The sequence below is a fragment of the Xiphophorus hellerii genome, chromosome 22 (genome assembly GCF_003331165.1).
Source record: "Xiphophorus hellerii strain 12219 chromosome 22, Xiphophorus_hellerii-4.1, whole genome shotgun sequence".
NCBI classification, from domain to species: domain Eukaryota; kingdom Metazoa; phylum Chordata; class Actinopteri; order Cyprinodontiformes; family Poeciliidae; genus Xiphophorus; species Xiphophorus hellerii.
In genome coordinates this window covers 20006511-20031085 of record NC_045693.1, presented here as the reverse complement: position 1 = coordinate 20031085, position 24575 = coordinate 20006511, and the positions used below count along the sequence as shown (strand labels likewise).

Here is a 24575-nt window from a genome sequence, read left to right as displayed (position 1 = left end):
GAGCCTTAATGACCTAATTATTCTATTCAGGTGTGAAGCAGCAAAGGCACATCTAAAAGTTGCAGGACACCGGCCCTTGAGGACTGGAGTTTGACACCTGTGACCTACATTAAGGTTCAGAATGGTGACAATGGGTTTTAGCAAACTGTTTTCAAGTCTATTTTTTATTTATTTTTCATTATTCTTATTAATTTAGGGTTTAACTAAATATTTAAGAACTACTATAATAAATTTTACTGAATTAAAAACATTTCAAGGCCTAAAAATGAGACATTTAGGTTCAAGATGTTTATTCTGAACTTGTATAGATATACAGTATATAGATAGATAGACAGACGGACAGATAGATAAAAACTTTATTAATCCCTGTAGGATTTTCCCTCAGGGAAATTATAAAATATAAACATACAATGCATTGTAGAGTGTGTGAGTCTTTCAGATAATCTAGTTTTTTCCATTTTTTTTAAGTTGTGTAATTTTTTTCTAAATAGATTGTATTGGTACATGTTCAACTTTTCAGTTTGCTTTTTTCAGACATGTTTTTTAGAGCTGTACAGGATTTATGGCAACCCATACTGGCAGACGTTACAATAACTGAATAAACTATTTATTTCAGAGGAAAACTAAAAGGACAAACAAGCGACTCCGTGGAGAATATTAAACCATTGCATCTGATGAATCTTTCAGACACTGGTTAAAAAAGGAATAAAACCATCTTCAGTCTTTTATCAAGCTGAATGTTATGAAGTATAAATTATTGTTGGGAGTGTTGATGGAATTTTTGACTTTTAAGATGAATAATAGTCAATAAATGTGTTTTGTTATGAGTAAAAGTTATTTATGAGTTCACAGTGCCTGATAAAACCCTGTGTGCTGGAAAACTAACACATTAGAAACTGTCTGGAGTTGATGAAAAGGTGAACTGAGGTGAATACATGATGTTCCCAGAATAAATAATGTTGGAGCCTGCACTCGTGAGATTTTGTTAAACAAAAAAATAAACCAATGTATCCATTTTCCTTTTAAAATAAAAACAAACAAACAAAATTAGAATAATAAAAAATCCAACACAGTAAAGTTATTGGTTGTAACTTTACAATTTGTGAAAAAGTGGAAGTGGTGTGAATACTTCTGTTGGATTATATAGAATAAATTGGCCTATTAAAAAGAGATGCCCAGTCAGTATCTCATCAGTCCATTCCCATCAAAGCTGTGGTTATTTCCAGGGAAACAGACATTTGGGGCCTGCTGATACAACTTCCTGTATGTTTACAAGGTCTGTGGTCTGTGTGATCTGGTTTCAGTGAAAGGGTTCTGTCTGGATCACAGTAAGCTTTGGGTTTTCTGTCTTGTTCATTCTCTTCAATCCTGCTCACGCTTTTGCTTACTAAGGAACACTGTGGCTTATGATTTGTCCAATGTATGTTATTAATTCTCACTCATTACATAGTCATAACTACAAACAATAATGATATTAGTTTTGGGTGACGCCTTAATAAAGTTAACAGTTAACTTTAGACAGTGTTTAAGATGCTCTATCCTTATCTTTCTGGGGTTTTGACTCATTTAATGTAATTTTGATTGACTTTATTTCTGTTTAGAAAACTGTTTACTTATTGTAGACTTGCATAAATCCTGAGCCAAAATTTCACAGGACTTTTTTTTTTTTATTTTTTTAGGTGTAATCACTTCTGGAAACTTAATTAATAAAATCCTGCTATTTTTTTCTCTTGGCAAATCTATTGTAATGTGTTTATCACTATTTGCAGGGTACGTTCTTGCTCCCACAAAGGAACAGACTGTAATGGTCTTAAGTCCAAAAACAAATGCTTCACTTTTGTTTACCTGTTTTTTTCTGACCTATCCTGACCTTTCCGCTGCTGTCTCTGTGTTCATTTCTTAGGTGGTAAAATTGTTGAGCAACAAGCGTTCACAAGCTGTCGGGATTCTGATGTCCAGTATTCACCTGGATATGAAGGACATCCAGAATGGTAAGGTGTTTTTTGTTTTTTTGTTTTTTTTTCCTGAATCTGGATTTTGACTTTGTGCCAGATAACTGCAGTATTTTATGAAAAATAAAGTGGCACTGTAAAATATACTTTTATTTGGCTCAAATGTTAACACGTATTTGGTAAAAAAGATTAAAAGTTATATTGTACTGACTGTAGGGTTTATTTAGTACAAGACAGAAATGAGGTGCATTTATTTGGGAAAGATGGAAGTAATATGGCATTTTCTAAAAATTCACAAAAAAAATGTGATTTTCATTCATTCCTCTGCATTTCCAGTTTTGGTCTTTCTGTATGTGACAAGTATAGTTATTCCTGGATTCTGTACTGCTATCTAAGTGAAATATTTTTATTTTTTGATAACTATACCAACACTGAACACTTCAGTTCCATAAATTCAATCCTACTGTATAAATAAAAGCTGTGAATAAGTGAGCACAGATTTTGAGTTGAAATCCCAAGATTATCATGATTAATCATCATGACAGCAGGTACAATCAACCTAAAGAAACAAGATGGCTACTTAGGCTTTACAATCTCATTATAATCCACTGATACTTCCCCAACAAAAGCAATCTTATTATCCTGAAAAGACTTTAGAGAGTCTAATTCAGTAAAACCTTTAGCTGTCAAATGAAAGAATGATTGCTCTTTTGTTTTCTATTTTTGTTAAAACATAGTTCTACAGATTGTTTCATCATTTCAAGAAAGCTGTAATCTGTGGATAATCCATAGTACTTAAAGTTTTCAGTAATTGCTGTCTCCGGACGGAAAAATCCAACCACGACGTTTAGGTTGTATATTAATGTGATTTTTTTTTTTTTTTTTTCTAATGGAAACATGGGGTCATAGCTGACTCCAGTAGGTACCATGATCTCAGTTACTAATATCTAGTCATTCCAAAGATTTAAAAGGTTACAGTTTCAGAACCGGTCCACTGGTTCAGAGTGACTGGAGGTTTCTCTAGTCCAACGCCTGGCTCAACTCTCCTACATGTTGTATGTGATACATGTGAGCTGGCTAAAAGAAGCTTTTGACACTTATTTCCTTTCTTGCACTATGGATAATTTTGAGTCGTCAGAAATGTATCTGGTTGCAATAAAACAGTTAAGACGTGGAAACTAATAGCTTGGTAAAAACCCAGCCCCTTGTTCTACACTTCGCTTTGTACACAGGGCCTGGACCAGTTATTTGTTGGAGACATGGACTTTGATGAAGTTTTAAATTGTACCCAATCACTAATATTTGGCCCTGATGTATGCAATACGCTAGTTCAACGCTAAGAAACTTACAGAAACTTGCCGCTGTACACAACCATCCTCCATTCCGACGAGAGAAGTGCTGAGTCGGACTAGATGGCTATTGATGTTCAATATATGGAATTGTGGCCAACACAGACTGAACAAACATAACATTTTGGCACAAAGTAAAATGGTAATTGTGGTAATATAAGATGATGACTCTAGTATAAGCAAAACAATGTTGAGGCGTGGCTCAAAACTTTCAAACATGTTTTGAAAAGTTGTTATAACAAACACTCATGTTTGATAGAAAATTAATAATGCAATACAAAAAATATTTTATCATGAAAAACATTGAAGACAAGCTAACAATAAAAAGTTTATTCTGGAAAAAATCTTTTAGATATATATATATTTTTTTTTTACTAAGTATCAAAAATGTATCTTGGAATTTGTTGAGAGCGTACTCGGATTGTGTAAAGTCCCCTCTCACTTTGGAAAGTCATCAAACTAAAAGTCATTTGAGTTATTCAGCCTTTTGTTTGCCTCCTCCTCTCTGGTTTTGCTTGCTCTCATTTTTGGTAATCTCATCGCATTTAACACCCACATCATGTTTTTCTGCGGCTCTCCGGCGCTCTGAGCTTGTCACCATCTTGTCTAGGCGGCTTTGTAGAGGTGAAGTCATCCTGGAGACGTTGATGGGAACCGACAGTCTTCCTGTTTTAGTTACCCTCTGATTGCGCTCCAGTCTTCGCTCATCCGTGTGTCTAAACACTCTTCATTCTCCTTTTTTTTCCTTTTAAATCCTTCAAGAGGAGAACATTTATTACGGTTTAAAACCTGCAGCATCTTCAGCTATTACACACGTAAATGTTAAGATTCCAGCTTTAATGTATTTGATGCATCCATTTTGGGTCAGAGGAGGAGGGCAGGAGAGGGCCACTGTCATTAACACTGCCATTTATCTCCTATGTTAGGACAGTTTTGAAATGCTCTATAATTAGCACTAATTGGAAACTTCAGTTTATCACAGACTGAGAACATAGTGTGTGTCTTTGGTGGTTTGGTGGAGTAATTCTCAGTATCTTTTGCTTCATTCCCAGAATGTTTGGATTTTAACATTTATTGATATTAGAACAGTCTTTTAACATATCACAGACATTAGAGATCTCATTTATCTGAAATTATTTTATGTCTCTATGCGTCACATTGTTTTGAGAGGCAAAAGATTCACTCATGAAAGCATTGTGATGCTCCAAATCGGGGTTGTGAATCAATTTAATTTCCTTTTGAATTCCACAATAGTGACAGTGACTACCAAAACTGTCATTTGGATGGTTTAACTTCAAGAAAAACAAGTTATGAATCATTAAATTTTTGTTGTTGGTTTAAAGCAGCTCAGCCACTCAGTGGGGAATCAACACTTTTCCCCTTACTTTCCTCACAGCTGTTGTTGGTTGTTCTCAGACTTGGCTGACACACTACGTTTCATAGGACACTTCCGTGCAGTGTCTGCTTCCTGTGAGGCTTTAGAGCAGCAGTTTTTTTCTTCTTCTCCCCACAAGACTGTGGTTGACGGCGCCGCTGTGCTGGGGTCACATGCGGCAGTCTAGAATACATGTGGACAAATGGTCCAAGTTTTATTTTTTTATTTATTTTTTTGCGTGATTGGACTTTCCATGTCACAGCAATAACACAACTTTCACCTGCTTCTTTTAATAACTAGTTTTCCAAATCGACGTACCCACACAGACACTGGCAAAGATGGTAATGAGAACCAAATGGTAAACGTAACAGAATAGGATGTTTTGTAGTTACTTCTGAGGAATGAAATGTGTCCAAAAGAGTGCAGAGAAGGAGTTGATCAAAAATATGCACATTTTTGTACAAAGGGAAGGCCAGACTTCAGCAAAGGCAAAACAGGCCCTCAAGTAGTCAGTGGTGAATGAATGAATTTATATTTTTCAAACACTTTGAGCTTCAAAGAAGACGTATGAGCTCGTATCCATTTTATTGAAATTTTAAATTTTTATTTAGCTTTATATCATGTTATAATTCCCTCACCAAAAACATGCACTAAGTGTTCCATTGATTCTTTCACACGTTTGATAAATAGTTGATTTCCCTTTACGGAGGTGTTTAAACACCTACTCATACAATCCACCGCCTGTTTACCCAAAGCTACTCCTTGGAGCGAAGGATCCTGCTGAGCTCTCACCCCACAGAGCACCCATTCCTTCTGTCTTCCTCCAAAACTCCTCCAAACTAGTGGCAGCAGCAGTTGGCAAAGACCTGGTGGAACTACGCGTCTGCTGAGCTTATCATATGAACTACTTTCCTGTCCAACACTCCTAAGAACGGCTATAAACAGTATCATGGAGGAGGATTGTTGCGATGATGTGCTGGAAAGAGACAGAGGTCAATTTCCAGGTGTCAAATTTACCTTTAAGCTTAATGTCCCCTCCTTCCCCATGTCTTGGTTTTTCTAATTAATCCTTATTTTTTTTCTTCATCTATTTTGAAACTGCTCTCAAAGGCTCATAACATTTTCCTCCATCATGTTCACTCTTTCCTCCGAGAGCCTGACACTCGAATCTCCCCATCAGATTTCCAACAGGTCAAAACAACGTGAATAACTTCAACACCTACTGCATGATGAACATACACATCTAGGTGTTGACTGCTTCACTAAGCGATTGTGTGTACGGCAACACCTCAGCCTCGACACCACAGATCTCCCGGCTCTGTTTGTCTTTAAACATTTACTTTCAAAGGATTAATGCTTGCGGGCGCCAGGTCCTCGCGCCGAGACAAAAAGGCGACACAAGGAATTCAAACACAGAACTTCAAACACAGATCTTTGTGTCTTTGACAGATTTCTAAGTCCTACGTATGTACAGCATGTGGCTTTTCACATGCTATCCCGATGAGAACTGATAACTTTACTTACTCCCAGCGCATGGCATGTGATATGGGGTAATTTTACCCTTGTTGTCTGCTACCTTTAGGCCTTGGGAAGCAGGAATTTTAGATCTAAGAAAGCGTTCAGTCTTGTTTTGTGGTTTATGTCAAACAAACGGTTTTAATCTGTTGCTTATGAAAGAGGGGCTCTGTTTGTGCTGCTGTGATTTCTGACTTGCTAATTGTGTTCTTTAAAGGTAAAGAAATGTCAAGACATGCCTCGGTGTTAGTATTAACACTAACCATGTCACCCTTGTGTTCTGTCCACAGCTGTCCTAAATATGGACAACACCGTTGTTGATCTGGAGACTCTGCAAGCACTTTATGAAAACGTAAGTGAGCTTCATTATCACACAGCGTCCAGCTATAGAAAATATGAATTCTTCAAATTAACTTATTTAAAGGCATATCTGTAGTCTTAGTAAGAATTACAAGAAGACATAAATTGCTTTCAGAAAGAACAACACAATACTAAGTGCCAACATGTTAAAGTCTAGATTAATTTTAGATTACCTTACTATGAAAGGAAGAAAAAAAGTAGTGATGCAGAATTATTGCTATGGATAAATTGTTCCAATGTTTTCTCTGGTAACACTGACCCTAAGAAAAGATGAGTAGATAAGTCTGTTTTGTTCCCTAGTCTTGATGTGACCTAGCCAGATGATTGAAAATATTCACTGAAACATGAAACAGTTATTTTGAAATTGATCCACTTTGGGATCTGTTTTCAAAGATAATTGTTTCTGACTTCCCAAAATGCCAGGTCGGTGTGGACTTGCAACCTAAATAACAAAATATCTTTGCGGACACACCTCATCCTGTCTCCATGAGGACGGGGCCGAAATCTGAAGGTCCAGGTCCAAGTAAAGTCACAAGTCAATGTTGGTAATGTAGGAGTCCATTTTGAAGTCATGGTATTTTTTTTTTTTTGTGCTTCACTACATTTGACTCCAGTCACTGCCGTAGTTTTGAAGATCTTAAGAATTTTGTGGACACTTTGAATGCCAGTTTCCAAGTTGGTATCTCTTAGAAAAAAACTGGAAATTTGCATTGATGAGATAAATTTCTAGGGTTTTCTGCCCTACCTACACTTTCAAAAGAAGAGGACAGGATAGATGATGACAATTAGAATGTGGGAAATAAAACACACTTTAACATATTTGCTATCTATAATATAAAATGAGATTTACATTGTCAGAGATGCCCCATCACTGAACAAATGTCCCTTAGTGGAGCTCTTACGCCATGTTCAACTTGAAAGGGGCGAACAAAGGAAGTGTGTATTAGACAGAAAAACAAACAGGCAAACCACAAGTCACACTGGTATGCGAGCTGTTTGGCTAGACTGCCACTCATGTGTTGGTCTGTCCTGGAAGAAAATCAGTGCTTTTACGTAGCAAACATGTTTTTTTTACACGTTGAATGAAAATTACTCGACTTTTGTAATAATAAAACAGAAAAATTTGTGTCACAGCAAAGAGTAAGTAAGATTTACAAAAATTGAAAAGCTTTGCAAAGCATGATGGCCGCTCTGGATTGTATGACATTAGTAGTGGATCGCTGAGCTGTCATCAGTACATCTTAATATATCTTCATATTGGGAATGAAGGCTCTCTTTTATAAAGAGTAAATCCATATTCATCAATCTCCTCTGCCCAGATGAAACGGTTCAGGACCCCTTTAAAGTCAGGTCAGTAAATTATGGAACATGAAAATGAGCATATTTTCCACATTTCAATGGAAAGCATGTTTAAGATGCTGTGAAATTCCTGCGAAGGGATTTTTGGCACCACTACACAGAAGAGGCCTGGACCTTTGGCCGCCAGAGGCATATTAATAATGCTGATCATGGGAATGAGACTGTGGCTTGAGACGAGCTGTAGTCATGAACCAATGTGTCATAACTTAGGATCAAAAGTCTTCCAACCTCTCCGTTCACCCTGAGACTTCAAGCCCCCTTCTCTCTCTCCTTTCCCCCTGTATGGCCTGAGGCTGTGTTATTGAGTCGAGGAGCCAAATTGTTTCTCTTTTGTATTGCAAGACTCCATCCTGTCTGTGGGTCTCCAGCCCCCTAAACCACAGTTGGCAGCACAGTCAGCCTGTCTTGAGGAATGCGAGGGGCTCCTAATGGTTACACCCTCACTCGCTGTGCTAGGAGCTAGATCACAAGCTACTCTCCCTCACTCCTTTTCTTTCCTCTCATTCTCACAAACATGCTCACAAACAAACAAGTAGAACCACACAGTTGTGTACACATTGCACTCTGCACTAGCAGATAGAGACGCACGGAGGCCGGGCAGGGTTATTCAGTCTGCCAACCACAGATTATAGACGGCGGTGTTGTCTGGACAAGGCCACCACCGTTCAGAAAAGGTCAATGACGGTGGAACGCTAATCTCTCTCCTCTTACATCAGTGCGAGTTAGGAGGACTTTTTTAGCTTGAGCCGGCGAAATGTCATTGAGGTCATGACAATATCTCAATGTCCCAGAATCTGATTAAATAAGACTACAAATGATCATGTTTATAAACATGGCACATAGAGATGCTTGAAGACAAAATCAGAAATTTGGATATATTTAAATATTTCAGGTCTACATATGCATATTGTTTTCAAATTATACATTTGTTGTTGTTTTTTTTTACCTTTTGTATCTGTTGATTAGAACAAGAGTGGGTAAAAAAAACATATATGAACAGCAATCTTAAATGTCATATCGGTTCATCCTTCAGATGGTTTAAAAATGTACTTTAATTATATATTCCTGCATAATTATCTGCTTTAGCTAATGAAAAAAATATTTTAATCTATAAAAAATTGATCTGGTGTTTTCTATGCTTTTACCTTATTTAATTGGATGTTAAGGCTTTTTTGTAGGCTTTTTTGTAAAAGCTTGAGCTTTAAAATGACATGTTCATAAGTGTGTGATTATCATAACATAAATAAAGAAGAAGATGCAAACCAAATACTTCAAAAACGGGGCCTACAACATACAAACACAAACTGCTATGCAGATCGTGTCATACCAGAAGTTACTAATATAATCAACCTTCCAGGCACATCGCCAGGAATAATGAGTAAAAATAAATACTTCAGAAATTAAGCTTCGGAATAAAGTCTATATTTACATTTTTGTTGAGTGCAGAGTTGCTAAATCTAAATTGCAGACTGTTGAGAGGGAGGTAAAAACAAAAAGAAACTTCAGAAAGTGGATATATTTTAAATAAAGCAAGGTTGTAATAAACAGCAGAATAAAATAGATCTTTTGAAGAGTGAATTTTTCTGAGCACCTGGTGCTATTATTGAATTCAAATGATGCAATTTCTGACCAGGGGCTTACTCATAAATTTCATAAACCTCAATGTTGAAAGTTGAGTGACTTAAACAGTGATTATACTCTGACTGGATCTGTTTAGCCTTGCACCAGAGACCTAGTTAATGAATACCACTTGGCTACTGCTAGGATTCTAGCATTAAAATATCATCCTACTTGAGTTTGCATTGGATATTCCACATGGGACTGTATTTCTCATGCTAACAACCGCTCCAACATGCCCTAGCAATTCAAGGATCACACGCTAATGCCTACTTGTCCCCAATTACACCAAACACTGCCGGGCTCTGCCGCTGCCCTTTGAAAAGGATCTGCTTTGCGTTAAATATATTTACACTTGAAAACATCTCGAAGAGCCTGCCCTTACCAACACAAGGCAGCGGTGTGTAGAATACTAATCGGGCTTTCAGTTCGTTTGATGCTGGTGTTTGATGTTTTCCAAGGATCCATGCCGGGGCCAAACTCCAGTGAAGGGGGGAAAAAATGGAGAAAGACAGGAGGGGCGGTTGGAAAAACCAAAGTGCTGAGGCTCAGACCGGTTGGTCGATCAACTTCTGGAGACAGTGTTTACATTTTCTTCCTGATGATGGTTTTAGTGTTTTACCTCTCTCCTTCAAAAACATTGACATCCATTGTCTTTCCTCCTTGTGAAATGACAGTGCATTTCTGGCTGCTTTTATAAAACCACCTTGAATAAAACTGTGGTCCGGCGCCTGGCAGCAGGATAATGGTCAGGAATGTAATCAAGCAGAAGGCAACTATGGCATTTGTGAAACTTGTAAAGTAAATCTAAAAAAAGAAAAATATGGTTGAGATTTAGTTTGTTCATATTAAAAGAAAGAAACTAGAAGGTGAGCCTGTCGGGGAAGAAAACTGAATGGATTTGGAGCAGATTTGTGATAGGCTTGTAATAAAATCCTTAAAGCTTTAAAGAAAATTGAATTTTCTTCAGATCGTCATCTAGATTACATTTAGGATAACTTAGGCTTTCTGAAGGTCTCTTGACATTTATAACTTATTAATTTACCTTTAGTTTTGCTTTTCAAAAGCTGTGTCTGAATTCTGCTGTTATGGTTTAATTTCTTTTCTAATTGTAACTTAATTTTGTTGAGCGTCATTTAGGATTATGTTACAGAAAGCATCACATTTTACTCATTTTCATGATGTAAATTTTTCATTTCACCTTGAACTTTTCCTTGACAGAGGGCTCAAAATGATGAGATTGAGTCTATTAAGAAACACATGAAATCCAGCCAAGACAAGGATGACGCAAAGCCACTGGACAAGCCAGAACAGTAAGAATAAAAATATCAGGAATCAACTTCGGCACCTAAATTGTAATGTTAATTTAACTCATTTTGTCCCGTCTCCAGATTTCTGTTCCAGTTATCACAAATTCCCAATTTCTCACAGCGGGTGTTCTGCATCCTGTTCCAATCAACTTTTCATGAGTGCATCACGTCAATTCTGCGTAAAATCGAAATCCTGCAAAAAGTGTGTAAGGTGAATTGTTAGCCTTTTCCTTTCTTTATTTTAATACAATAAGCATTAAAAAAAAATTTCACACCTGTTGAATTTTTTCAGATTTTGTCTTGTTACAACCCCAAACTTTGATTTATTTTTTTAGCACAGTGATGAACCAATGCAAAGAAGTGCATAATTGTGAAGTCAAAGGAAAATATTACATGGTTCTTAAAGTTGCTTTGTAAACAAAATGTACAGGCATACATTTAGACTCAGACTCTGGGACCAATAATTAAAATCCTATGCAAGTAATTGTCCTCTGCAGTCACCCCTTATAAGAATTAGTTTGCCTGCATGTAATATAACTACAACTTCTTGGTGAAGGCCCCAGAGGTTTCTTTTTAGCAGAAATGTCAGTAATGTTATGAAACAATATCCCAAACTTATGACAGCCAGAAATGGAAAGAGACTAACCCGAACCCAAGACTTGGAGGTTCACATGATTACATGATTACAGACTGGGAAAAGGAAACATTAATTCAGAAAAGATACAGAGAATCTTACTAATCTTACTAATCTTACTAACTCAGGCTCAGCAGGGATCCACAATTCAACGGAGGTAGATAAAATGTAACTTGTATTCAAACAATATGTAAGTGGAAAATCTAACTCTGCACATGACCCTGAACACACCATGGTGCAGAGTCAGGGCATCCTGACCTGCATGTTTTGGATATTTCCCTGCTGCAACACACCCCATTCAGATGATCACAAGTCAGCAAAAGCCTGTTAATCAGCCATCAATTGAAATCATGTGTGCTGAAGCAGGGGAATGCCTAAAACATGCATGGCAGTGTGCCTTGAGGACCAGGGTTGAATAACACTGATTTACATCATGCTGTAGGGGGCAGTGAAGCTGGTGAGAAGAGATAGATGAAAGCTAAATACTGATAAATCCAGGAAGAAAGTCTGCTGTACCTCGTTCCCATAGATCGACAGTGGTCAGTCAGTGCATTTGGGTGTGCTATTTTATATTCTGGCATAAGGAGAGTGTTTGCACTGTAAATTGGACTCTCACAGGGCAGGCAGAGTTAAACTCAAATGCCGAACATGGTCGCAAGCAGTTTTCTGTCCCCCAATCTTTGGACTGTGTTATGGGATGCCAGTAGCTCTGCCTTAACCATGCCATTGTCCTGTGGAAATACAACTGAAGGAGCCTCAGGAATGGTGTGGTATGGGTCGGTCCCATGGCCTACAATGAATCACATTGACCAGTTTCATATCATTCAGTGGAAATGAGGCATTAATGACATGAAGCAGAGTTTTTTTCAGAAGGACAATGATCAAAGCATAGTAATACTTCTCTAAGGTAGAGACAGACAGCAAAATGGCTAAAATTGCAGCACATGAGTACTGACTCAGGAGAGGATATACAAGTGCATGTCACAGTTTTCAGATTATTTCTGGAAAAGCAATTGAACATCAGTCATCAAGTTTCTTCACAGAAGAACTACGCTCTACTTTGTATCTGGCTTTAATGTGAAATTAAAGCCAAAATCTGAAAAAGTTCATACTTTGTAATTTACCCATCAATCATCTGCTTGAGCTTTGTGTCTTCTGCTTTACCACAGACTCTCCAAAGTAGTGAGGCTGTGTTGCAGGTGCTTGGCCTCGTGCTAGCGTTTGGGAACTTCATGAACGGAGGGAATCGGTCTCGGGGACAGGCCGATGGCTTCACCATGGACATCCTGCCAAAACTGAAGGATGTCAAAAGCTGTGTGAGTGTGTGCTGGTGTGTTATTGGTCTAAATTTACATGTATACATTTGAATGACCAAATCTTAAATTTTCACATCCATCCCCAGTGTCCGAGTTTAGCATTAGAAACGAATGTCTTATTAATCCACAATTTTATTTCAAAATCATTGCACACATTATCACATTTTCAGTTGTAATTTTTTGGATATGAAAGAATCTCACAGGCCTCATATTCAATAGCCGTTAAGAATTTAGACTCCAAGTCTGTCTGTTTACATCTCGAAGTCAGTATCACAACATACTCGGTGTGTCCTTAAAAATCCCATAAAAGGAAAGGGTGCCTTCAGTGTATGTAGCAGTGGAACGAGCAAGTACTGAAACTTTCCACTAACTCTGAGTTATGATGACTAGTCCGGCACAATTGTGTTTTGTTGCATTGCTCTTCCATTGTCTTGATTTATTGCCAGCTTCTCAGATCGCTCTTCGTTTTTATGTCAGCATAAATTAAAACATGCTGCTTCAAATTAATAAATAAAAGATGTTGGTTTATTTATTTTTAATGTTTTTCTTTCTTGTCCTTTTTTTAGGATAACTCTACAAGTCTTTTGTCTTACATTGTTGCTTACTATTTGAAGCACTTTGATGAGGTATGTTTTGGTTCCTGTTTATTTGAATCACTCCCGTGTTTTAGTCTGATTTGCTTAGAAATCCTTCCAGAGCTCTCTTTTCATTTCCTCTCTTGCCAGAGGATACCATGGCTTATCCTTTATCAAATTATTTATTTTCCCTTTTCTCATTTGCAACAGAGACAAATCTCTCTTTTTGTTATTTCATACAACATTTTTTTTTGGTTCTGCCTTCCCCTCTTCATCTCTGGCTTATGTTCTGCTTTCTTCTGGCTTCATTCAAATCTTCAGTTGGCTCCCTGGCACCGCTTCCAAAGAAGTGTTAGCATAAATAATTTTCTGCTCCAGATGAAATGAACTCAGTAACTCAGCCTGCCAAAAACAACCAGCGTGACATGGTTGTAGCTCTTGTAATGACCTTTTAGAAATTCGGATGGTGAGAAATAACAAGCAGTTTCTGCATTAAGGATGATGTTCACTATTTATAGCACTTTCTGTCCATTTTTTTCTAAAATATTTAACCTGTTGATAAGTCTGTGTCTGTCTCTGACGGCATTTATTTAAATCTTGCCTTTGCGTGTTTGGGATGGAGAGGCCCTCCCCTCCTTAAGGAAGATTGACTGTGACACAGTGGTGTGTTTTGCATCATATCTATTTTTTTCAAGCATGTATGTGTGTTGTCATTTATCAGGATGCTGGCAGAGAGACGTGCCTCTACCCTTTGCCTGAGCCCCAGGACCTTTTTCAAGCCTCCCAAATGAAGTTTGAGGATTTTGAAAGAGATCTGCGCAAACTGAAGAAAGATTTAAACGGTACTACCGCTGACCTACATTACACATTTTTTTCTTTTTCTTTTTTTGACGTATCCATCCATTTTAAAGTGTAAATTTAGTGAAAGTTTACAAAATTGCAAACTTTGGGTGTTGCTAAGCAATCAAATTATGTTGGTATTGCATTGGTAATTTGATTGATTTATCACCTCATAAATCGTTTTTAAAAAATCCTCCGAGACACATTTTAAAATTGTTTTTTTGCAAAATATATCGTAATTTTCCAAACTTAACCAGCTATGGTTACGCATGGACTGAAGAGGCAGATCAACAGAGAGATAGCATCTGTTTGTCGTACAGACGAGGTAACCAGAACCACATGTGACTCTTCAGATATACCTCTGTCAGACCTGGCATGCCATTACCGTCTCACTGTAGTCCAAGCTCAGAATATATGAAGTTTGCAGTTGTGGCCAGGGAATTTGCTCTACCTGTCCACCCTCTTTCATCAACTGTACTAGTAAAGCTGAATGTGGCTGTGAAGAGAAAAGGACTGTTCATCAGTCTTTCAAAGACTGACTCATATATTCTTTTATTAGATTATCTTTAGCCATTTGTGTGCCAACCACCCACCGTTTGGCAATTGAGGCGTTTAAATCCGTTTGTTTAAAATCTGAAAGGCGTAATAGAATAGTAGTGGAAGTGTAGGTCATTCAGAATAGTTATCCAACAAATTCTCCACAATGAGACCAAAAAACAAAGACGTCACAACCCTGCAGACTTAAAGTAGTTACCCAACAATTGCTGATAATCTACTAATATGTTGAAACTGTCAAAGAAAATTTTTTGGAAAGGACAGCCATTATAATTAGTGGCAGTATTTTTATTGCTACTGCGTAATAATAATACCTATCATGAGGAAGGTAAAACCTGATCGGAGCTACGATCAGGTTTTTTGTTGTCGATTCCGATGCTGATCATCCATGAGGCCGATCTCTGCCGATCGCCTGGAATGGCTGTTAATTTTTCTCTTTAGGTATAAATGATACTATGTTACCTGGCAAAATGGAAAATTATCTGGCAATAAATTCATCTCATTTAGACATAATAGACATATTTTAACACATATAAAAAAAATGTTTGTTTATTTTAAATTATATGCTGCAGCTTTAAGCAGACGTTCGGTATGAGAGTTCATTGTCTGGTGGAGGTTGGGCGGCACTATGTCTGTGAAATATTGCTGCCAGTAGCGTGTGGTGGGGGTCCAAGAGCGAGGGCAGATCCAACGTCTCACACCGCCAGCTCAAAGACTTGAATTAGTTTTCTGGTTATTTGTTTAGCTTTCTGACCGTGATGATAATCCAGGTGAGTGTTGGTAGCTGTGCGCTGCTTTACCTGCTATCTGGCCGCTCTGGGTGTCCTTTTTTTTTCTTGCATTGAGCCTCGATGTAAAAAAAAAAAACTCAGTCAAATGCTTGTTTTTTAAATGTCATATTAGACTCGTGTTGATGCATTTTGACGTGCTTCACCCCCAAGGTAATTTTCCGCCACAACACGCAAACTTCCCCATTCACTTTCAGAGCGTTAAAGTTCCACACGACAGGATTAGATGCCCACGCTTGCACAGTGTGAGGGAAAGAGGGGATAGCTGCACACAGGCTGCAAAGTGAGATACAGATGATCGGCAACAAGAGACGGTGATCAGCAATCACCGATCATACACTTTTTCACGGAAATTGGCCGATCATGATCGGTGGTGGATCGATTGGCACACCTGTAGAAGATATGGGGAAAATTTTTATATTAATTAGGAGATTTCTTTTTTTTTTTTTAGATTAAATACACAACTGTGACAAGTTAATTTTGTGGTGGATTTTTTTTATTTTTTATACGCGACATCGGGGAACACTAAGGCTCAACTTTCTGCTTACAACTTCACAAATAGCCTCTAGCATAATTATAACTGTATATTTTATGCTCTGTTTAGCAGATTTTTTAAGTTGGTGGTTTTCTCAACACAAACCAGGATGGAAAGCAAAGATCATAAATCTGTAACCGGGCTTAGCTTAGGACCTTTGCAAGATTTCAGAAACCCAATGACGGCTCACTTTGTCTTTTTTCTATCCGTTTTGTTTAAAACCCAACATAGCTCGTTTGAACATCAAACTTCACTGTGAATAATGATGCTGGTGTTTCAGTAGTTTGCCAAAGGAAGCTTAAGAGAAAAAAAAAACAATCAATACAGTTGATGTTTTAAAGTTAGATGCAGTAAGTATTTTTTTCTTAAAATGCATTACAGTTTCATCAAGATGATTTGCATTTAACAGGTTAATGCTATTGTTTTTTCAGAATGAGAGATATATTGAACATGTTTTAATTATAATCATATTTTTACCCTGGAAAATAATATTTTGTGGTTATAACATTTTCCGGGGTAAAAATTCCCATAAAAGGAAAGGCTGTCATTTTCTTATAATAAGCTTACAAACTAAGTGTAAAAAGAACAAAAAAAATTTACATTTAAATGGTTATCATAATCCTGCTGTATTTCACTTACAAATTTCTACATATCTCCTAAATCAAAGCTATAATGTCAGAGGTTTAAAAGAAACCTTAGATCAACATAAATACCTACGCTATCAAAGCCTGGTGTTTAGGTAAAAGAAAATGAATGGCTTATGCTTTATGTGACACTGATATGTGGAAAGCATGTTCTTCACTTTTTTAATACAAATTCCAAATGCAAAACACTTTCCAAGACCTTAACAGTTTGCAGGTGATGGAAATTAGCTGCTTTTTATGTCTGCATGAATGAGTTTGTGCAGCCTGATCAACAATTCCCCAAACAGTTCTTTTTCTTCATTACTCTTTATGCAACTTTGCTGTTAAATCAATTATTTCTCAGAACAGTTTCTCCAAATATTGATTTTCCTCTGCCATAAAACTCCTCTGACGCATTAAACTAGCAGCAGTGATCGCTGCTAAACATCCCTGGGATGTGCCTGATGTTGAAAAGTGTAAAGGAGTTGCAGAAAAGACAACAATGCTTTTAAGTATTTTTCATTAATTACATTTATGAGTGTATCAGTAATAAAAGGTGTACAGTACAGTAATGATTTCTGTTTCAGACAACAATAATACATGTGTCAGGAAGTCTGAAGTGAACATGACTTCACAGACAATAAGTCTTGTCCCACGGAGCGTCCTTATGATTGGCTAAAACAGGGAAGCTATCTGACTGGTTGCTGATAATTCCCTGTTAAAAGAAAGAAAAAAACAATTTGTGGATTGAGATGTCAAGGGAGTCTCAAAATGTTAGCTGTTTTTACCTCCATAGCAGTGTCTATAGATGGAGCACGCTTCGCTAAGGGCGGGGTGCTCAAATCCAGTCTTCGAGAACTACCACCCTGCAACTTTTAGGTGCATCTCTTATTTAGTACACCTGAATCAAATGAACGACTTGTTTCAGGCCTCCAAAGAGCTGAATTACTTGTGGTGAGGGAATTCAGCCTTTTGACTCAGAGCAGGAGTATGCATCCAAAGTTGCAGGACAGACTTGGGCGCCCCTGCTCTAAGGGCGAATGCTGACCATGCAAAAGCCCATCACTTCATGCTATACCTGCATACTTCTGTATTAGCTAGCAAAATCAGATGAGTGCTGTAACAGACGTTGACATTAAATGTAGTTTCCATTGGGGCGGGAGGGAGGTTGACCATTAGAAATAGCTCTGGAAGATCTTTGGGACATTCACAAATAATCCAGTATAGAGAGAGCACTGTTCCTTTTTGGCTGACTTACCGTATGGACTATAAATTTCCCAGTCCCAGTTTCCCCGTTCACTTAACTCATGGCCTCTTGAGTGTTGAGCTGAGTTTGAGTACCTGTTATGGTTGCAGATGGAGCGTGACAACGGCTTTCTCCACGGGTTCTGGCCTACCTAGTTTCTAAAGGTTTCCTAGTAGTCATTATGATTTTACAGCCACTTATTTACTTATTCAACAGAGATGTATTGAAGAAAACTCGGCTTGGCTCAAGTATGACAAGAATTTGCAGTTGCCTTACAAGTGCTTGATGGGATGCTGTTTCTCTAGAATGACTATTTCCTTCTCATTGCAACCATGTCTTGTTGTTTCAGCATGCTTGGGTGAAACTGAAAAAGTTTGCAAGGTTTCCTCTGAAGAGAACCTGCAACCCTTCAAGGAAAAAATGGAGGATTTTCTAGCACAAGGTGAGTCTATTTTAACGTCGCTTAACAATTACTAAAGAAAATCTTTTTTAAAAAAGGAATGGTTCAAAAGAGACCATGCAAAGCATCTCATATGTAAAAAAAATAAAATAAAATAAAAATCTTAATTCAAAGTTCAATTTGTGCCATATTTTATCCATTATTGACCAAAAACAATAGGGCGTAAACATTGCACTGAAATGGTTGCACTGCAGGGATTTTTTTTCTATTGCAAGCAGAAAGGTCTATGTGACAAGGACAAACAAACAAGAACTCAATCAGCCTTCAAAAAAGGCTGCACAGACAGAGAAGAATGCTTTTTAGTAAACAGTTTTCTGGCCAGATGAGTTGTTTGAACTGAAAGATGTGGCATTCATTTGGCAAAGGGACGATGTATTCAACCTCAAAAACAATTCATTTTGATGCAAATGTCGTGTTATTAAGGGTATAAAGAAAACATGGAGACCTTTCCAGATAAAACCTGAGAATGGGTCACATTAGACCTTCAGAAAACATTTGGTTTTCACAGCAGCATACCAGCAAAAGAAAGCATGCTTTCAACCTTAAACAGTTTGTGTTTTTTTCCTAAAAAAAAAAACAAAAATCCTGGAATTATTTGCTTCTTTTCGGGGCAAATCGGAGTTTGGGTACAGATTGTTACAATGTATCAGTAAATAGAAACAATGCTATTTTACATGTTTTGATCAAACAGACATTATGACCGAATAATAAGATCTTTCGCTTGTCAATCTTTCTCTGTCAAGTAAAACCAGGAGAATAACTGGGAAGCATAAGCAAAGAAGAGACTGTGTGTGATATGTGTATTTTTTCCTCCATGTCCACTAGTTGGGATCAAAATTTGTCCAAGGAAGGGAGCTAATGCTGCTTTTAATAAAAACATGTTAGAATATGCATTGTGTCCCAGTTTGTTGTGTGTAGGGATTGCAGACAGATTGGGATTCCCAAACAGAGTTGATCTAACATTGAGGCAGCTCACAATGTATAGGACATCAAACATCTGCCTCCAACATTTTAGGTCAGGACTGCGTTTGCAGAAAAAATGGAGATGACAATGCACCATGACGTGACTGAAGAAAACAGTTTGAATAAAAATTGCTTTAAACCGATTTCAAATTTCCTTTACTTTTCTGGTTGGTAAAAATGCTCAGTCTGTTTTTGCATATTTTTGTGGTTTATGTAGATCTCAAGGGTTTTGCCTTGACATTCAATATTTGCTTATTTCAGGAATGTTTCAATATAATTTTTCTAGAGATTTTGATTGACTGCTCTGTTTTGATTAAAAATGCAGAGCTGAGTATTAATAACCTTATAACAGGGTTAGGGTCTATTTTATTAATTTGGTGTTGACAGCATTTAGTAACCAGTAGTTAACTTCCTTTTCTTTTTATTCTAGCAAATATTGTTACATGTTACTGCCAATGGTCTCTGTAATTCTTCCCGAGATGAATCCATCCATCCATTTTCTTCCGCTTTATCCGGGGTCGGGTCTCGGGGGTAGCAGCTTCAGAAGGGAGACCCAGACTTCCCTCTCCCCAGCCACTTGTTCCAGCTCCTCCGGCGGAATCCCAAGGCATTCCCAGGCCAGCCGAGAGACATAGTCCCTCCAGCGTGTCCTGGGTCTTCCCCAGGGAGGCGTCCAGGAGGCATCCTGACCAGATGCCCGAGCCACCTCAACTGGCTCCTCTCAATGTGAAGGAACAGCGGCTCTAGTCTGAGTCCCTCCCGGATGACTGAGCTTCTCACCCTATCTCTAAGGGAGAGCCCAGACACCCTACGGAGAAAACCCATTTTGGTCGCTTGAATCCGCGATCTCGTTGTTTTGGTCATGACCCAAAGCTCATCACCATAGATGAGGGTGGGAACGTAGATTGACCTGTAAATCAAGAGCTTCGCTTTTTGACTCAGCTCTCTCTTCACCTCGACGGACCGGTACAGCGCCCGCTTGACGGCAGACGCTGCGCCAATCTGCCTGTCGATCTCAACACCTTGGCTGCCCGAGATTAATGTTCATCATAAATATTTCTGTTTACAATAAAGATTTGTATTTTATTTGAAAGCTTCTTTAATGCTTCTGTAACAGAACACAGTCTTTAGTCATTTCAGTACATTTATTTTGGGTTTGGGCTTCTGTCCTAAAATGTCAGACAAGTTGTGTGAGCTGTTAGAAAAGTGTTTACAATTCAAAACATAAAAATTGTTTGCTTGTTTTTTTCTGTTGCTTATTGTTACTTTCAAATAGAAGTGGAGGTTCCAGTATAATGTGTGTTGTAATGTATGCATCAAAAATGTAGTCATACCTCTGCTAGTCTGTGAAGTTGTACCTGTTACTTTTCAGTACTACACCAAAACATAACTGTTTTTGTTCAAAATCAAATACATGGACTAAATTTTCAATGTATGAAACTTTATTCTGTTGGTTACAAAACAAAAAATGTAATATTCTTTTGAACCCACTATTGTGTACAGTGCTTTTACAAAAGATAAAGAGCTCCCTCAGGCCAGAACACAGATGCCAGTCAATGGCTGTATTGCCTGGATTCTGGATTGCATTTAATTATGTGCTCAAAATCTGAAATAAAACCTGAACTGGATGATTCTACACTTAATATGAATTCTTGAAAACACAGTCTGAGATTTATTAAGAAAGCTTAGTTTGTTTGTCAAACCTTAATGTTGTCAAAATCGCAACACATTACTTGGACTGAGTTATTGTACACTGGTTGTAGATTTTGTAAGACAGTTTATAATCTAATAGTCCAAACATAAATTTGGGTTATTAGTTTTCCCAAATTATTTTTTTAAAATCCCATTTCTCTCAAACCCAAAATCTTATTTCATCTTGCTCATGGATGAACTGTTACACCTCTCTAATCTGTCCCACAGTGCTAACATTCCACCCAAAGGTCAACTAGTAACATGACTTTGGCATAGGATAAAAAAGTTTTGTGATAATTTAAAAAGCAGAAATGATTGATGGCTAATGACACAAGTACATTATGTGTCTAGACGTACTTTGAAGAAGTTCACACATAGTTTTTGCAAGTCACATCTACAAGATGCCAGGCAGACAGAATTGAGGCTTTTATCCTAAAAATCGAACACGTTAAACAATGTCAGGGTATTTTAATCTACATCAAATGGGTAAGACCTAAAATTTAATGCTTGATTTAACATAACAGGCCAATTGACATTTTTTATGTAGTCCTCTCGTTAACCCTGCATATATTCAGCTTGCTGTGGCTTGCCTTCCTGAAGGTCTCAACTCACAATCTTCCACTTCTTTTATATTTAAATGAGAGAATAATATATAGCACATGTTATTCAGCGGTAATGTTCAATGTTCATTTTAAAGGAAGTCTCCAAATGAAAGCAGCCCACTTTTTTTTTTCTACCTCCGTCCCGTCTCTTTTTGTGTTTCTCCGCTGTGTGTTTGAGACAAATATGGGAGCTCTCTCTTTGATGCAAATGATGAGGTTTTTCCCCTGAGAGCAGAATGTAAGCACTACAGAATGGATGTGTGTATCAGAGCCCTCCAGATGGGATTCTTTGAGTTCTTCTATTGCAGTGGTGGAGGGGTAGGGGGGGTAAAAGCAACGGCTAAATGTCTTATTTTTGTTATTTCTGTAATTTCTAAAGAGCCTGAGGTTAAACTGTTTCTGGCTCCACAGTTTAAACCGCTTTTGTTTATTTTCTGACCATGAAACTAACCGCAGAATAACAGTGGGAGCGGACTTGTTGGAGCTTGGCTGTTTGGTCTAGCTTGATTTTCTCCGCTCACTTCACAAATTCTCATGCATGCTGGTCTTTGATGGAGTCAATATGACCAGCACAAGAGCGCCGGTCATGTGATAATCTGTTTCTGATGGATGTAAAGAGTAGTAGTAAGATTGACATGAAGTTTCACTCCATTTCAACCAGCTAAAACCTAAGTGACCATGCTTAAATCAACACCTAAACATGAAAAACTCTTAGGTTTCATACCTTGTTATTGTCAAATGAGTGGCAGACATGCAGATAGTTGTCGGGTCAAAATGATTTGTGGATGAAGATATTACTCAAACTGAATCATATCATAAAGATGAACAGTTTCTACAAAAGAGATCTACTGTATATGGCGGCTTGCAAAAGTATTCACACTGTTTCCACATTTTTTCATGCTGGAGGAGCCAACTTCAACATCCTTTAATGGTATTTTATGTGCTAGATCAATACAAAGCAGAGCATGTTTACCAGTGGAGCAATTTAGATCTGGTCTTTGAGTGGGCTATTTTAACATGTGAACATGTTTTTTGTATGTTTATGCCCCTTGACTAGCTGGACTAGCTCATATATTTAGCTCCCTCCAATCTCCCATTAGTTCTGACCAGTCTCCCTTGCCCTCTTAAAGAAAAAAATCTCATCCCCACAGTTTATTGCTGCCACCACTATGCTTCACTGGGGGACATGGTGTGTTCAGGAGAACGTGCACTGCGATGGTATTCATGATGTTTTTAGCAAACGAATGTTTTCTAACAAACCTCTGAGACCTCCAGTCAACTCCACGTAGTAATTAAGTGACTTCAAAAGACACTTGGTTGCACTACATTTTATTGAGGGTATCAGAGAAAATGGGTTGCAACACTTGGATTTGTTTTTGAGAACTATATATCATGTAAATTCTTTTTTGGAATTCTGCGCCATTTGTGATCAAACAAAATCCCAACAAAAGGTGCAAGTAGAAGCGTTTCTCAATGAATTGTTAGTAAAATCTTATGAAGTGTTTGTTCCAGGGACACAAATTTCTACTAATTTTACAAGAAGTCACGTTTATTATGTTCGGTGTCTCTGAATCAATTAAGTAGCACCAGGGACATAACTGGTCCCTGGTGCAATGGGATCAAAATACTATGAAATTACTACAAAATTACTATGGATCAAAATAATATAGTGTGATGTAAAACAAAGATATGTGTTTGAGTCACTGTAAGCTGTACAGTGACTAAGAACCAGTTTGTATTTAGCACTTATCCAGGTTTCAGAGGCAGTTTTCTTGGCAATAATACCCAAATCTTGCTCTATCTGTCCTCTGAAAGAAATATTATCTTCAGCAACTCCAAGTCTGCTCTGAGGCCTCCTCTTAACCTTCCACTCCTTGTTCTTGCCTTAAATTTATGTTCGGAAAATTATGAACAGAACTGGCAACAAAGGGCTGCCCTGGTGTAGACCCAGCACTTATTGGAGTCAAATCTGCCTTGTTACAGATGCAAATCACGCTCCGGCTCTGCAGCAAATATTCCATAGCAGTGTGGCCCAAAAACCTCTTAAAGCACCCACCCACTAACAGTTATAATTGTAAGCCTTTTAGAAGACCACAAAACACAAACAATGGTATAATCTCCTGCTTACATTTCAATGTCTGTGCAAAGGTTAACGGCTGATCATGTGTTCCACATTCCAATAAAATAGAAACCACATTGCTCATCCTAAATCAGCTATCAGTTCTGCCCTTTATGGCCCAGACTAGACTTTCTCACGGATGTTACAAAATGCAGTTTGATTTCATTGGTGTTTGTTGCATTTCTACTCCGGAAGGTAGAATTTTTTTATTTATTTTTTTACTCTCATCAACTATGACAGAACTCTACACCCAAGCGTCCTACCACCGGTTTCAAATGTTATGCTTACAACTGCCACCAACCACTCTACAGCCACAGCAATAAACATGACCCACTTGGAGCCATTGTCTCTGTCTCCTTTGGTAAACCAGAGAAGGACTGCCAAAGGTAGGCGTTCAAGATCTCTTGGAGTAGAGCCTCTGTCAGACATTTGAAGCACACTACCACTGGACTCTTGGATGCGTGTATGTATTTAGAAAGGAACCCCTCCATCTGGTCTGACATACCATCAATACTGGTGGTCAGGCTGAACTCCTGTGCATTGTAGTCTCCTCAGAGCAATGGAGACGCCCTGCTACAAGACCACTGGAAGACTGGAAGACCCAAAGGATACCTCTGCCAACTTAAACATGAATCCCCATCATCTATGAAAATATGGGAATCTAAAAGCTTGAGTGTTTTAAGCAAGCCAACTTGGTGCAGACAGATTCTAGCCCCCCTTGGTGAATCCACAAAGCCACAAATCCTTGCAACACCTCCTTCAGATGTTGTGTCTACAGGAGGGTGGTCCC

The 24575-nt window shown here is 38.0% G+C and overlaps 1 protein-coding gene across 3 annotated transcripts in view; it reads left to right on the top strand.

The window, feature by feature from the left end:
- Positions 1 to 24575, top strand: part of fmn2a (formin 2a) — a 44214-nt gene that overhangs the window by 15462 nt on the left and 4177 nt on the right. For 2 of the 3 annotated variants that reach the window (XM_032553626.1, XM_032553627.1), the window contains exons 7-14: positions 1904 to 1991; positions 6482 to 6543; positions 10749 to 10840; positions 10919 to 11048; positions 12641 to 12787; positions 13354 to 13413; positions 14084 to 14204; positions 18299 to 18391. In XM_032553626.1, coding sequence (XP_032409517.1) covers positions 1904 to 1991; positions 6482 to 6543; positions 10749 to 10840; positions 10919 to 11048; positions 12641 to 12787; positions 13354 to 13413; positions 14084 to 14204; positions 18299 to 18391 — 793 coding nt within the window. Of the gene's footprint in view, positions 1 to 1903; positions 1992 to 6481; positions 6544 to 10748; positions 10841 to 10918; positions 11049 to 12640; positions 12788 to 13353; positions 13414 to 14083; positions 14205 to 18298; positions 18392 to 19802; positions 19913 to 24575 lie in introns of those variants that run through there. The other variant, XM_032553628.1, reaches the window with a different exon arrangement.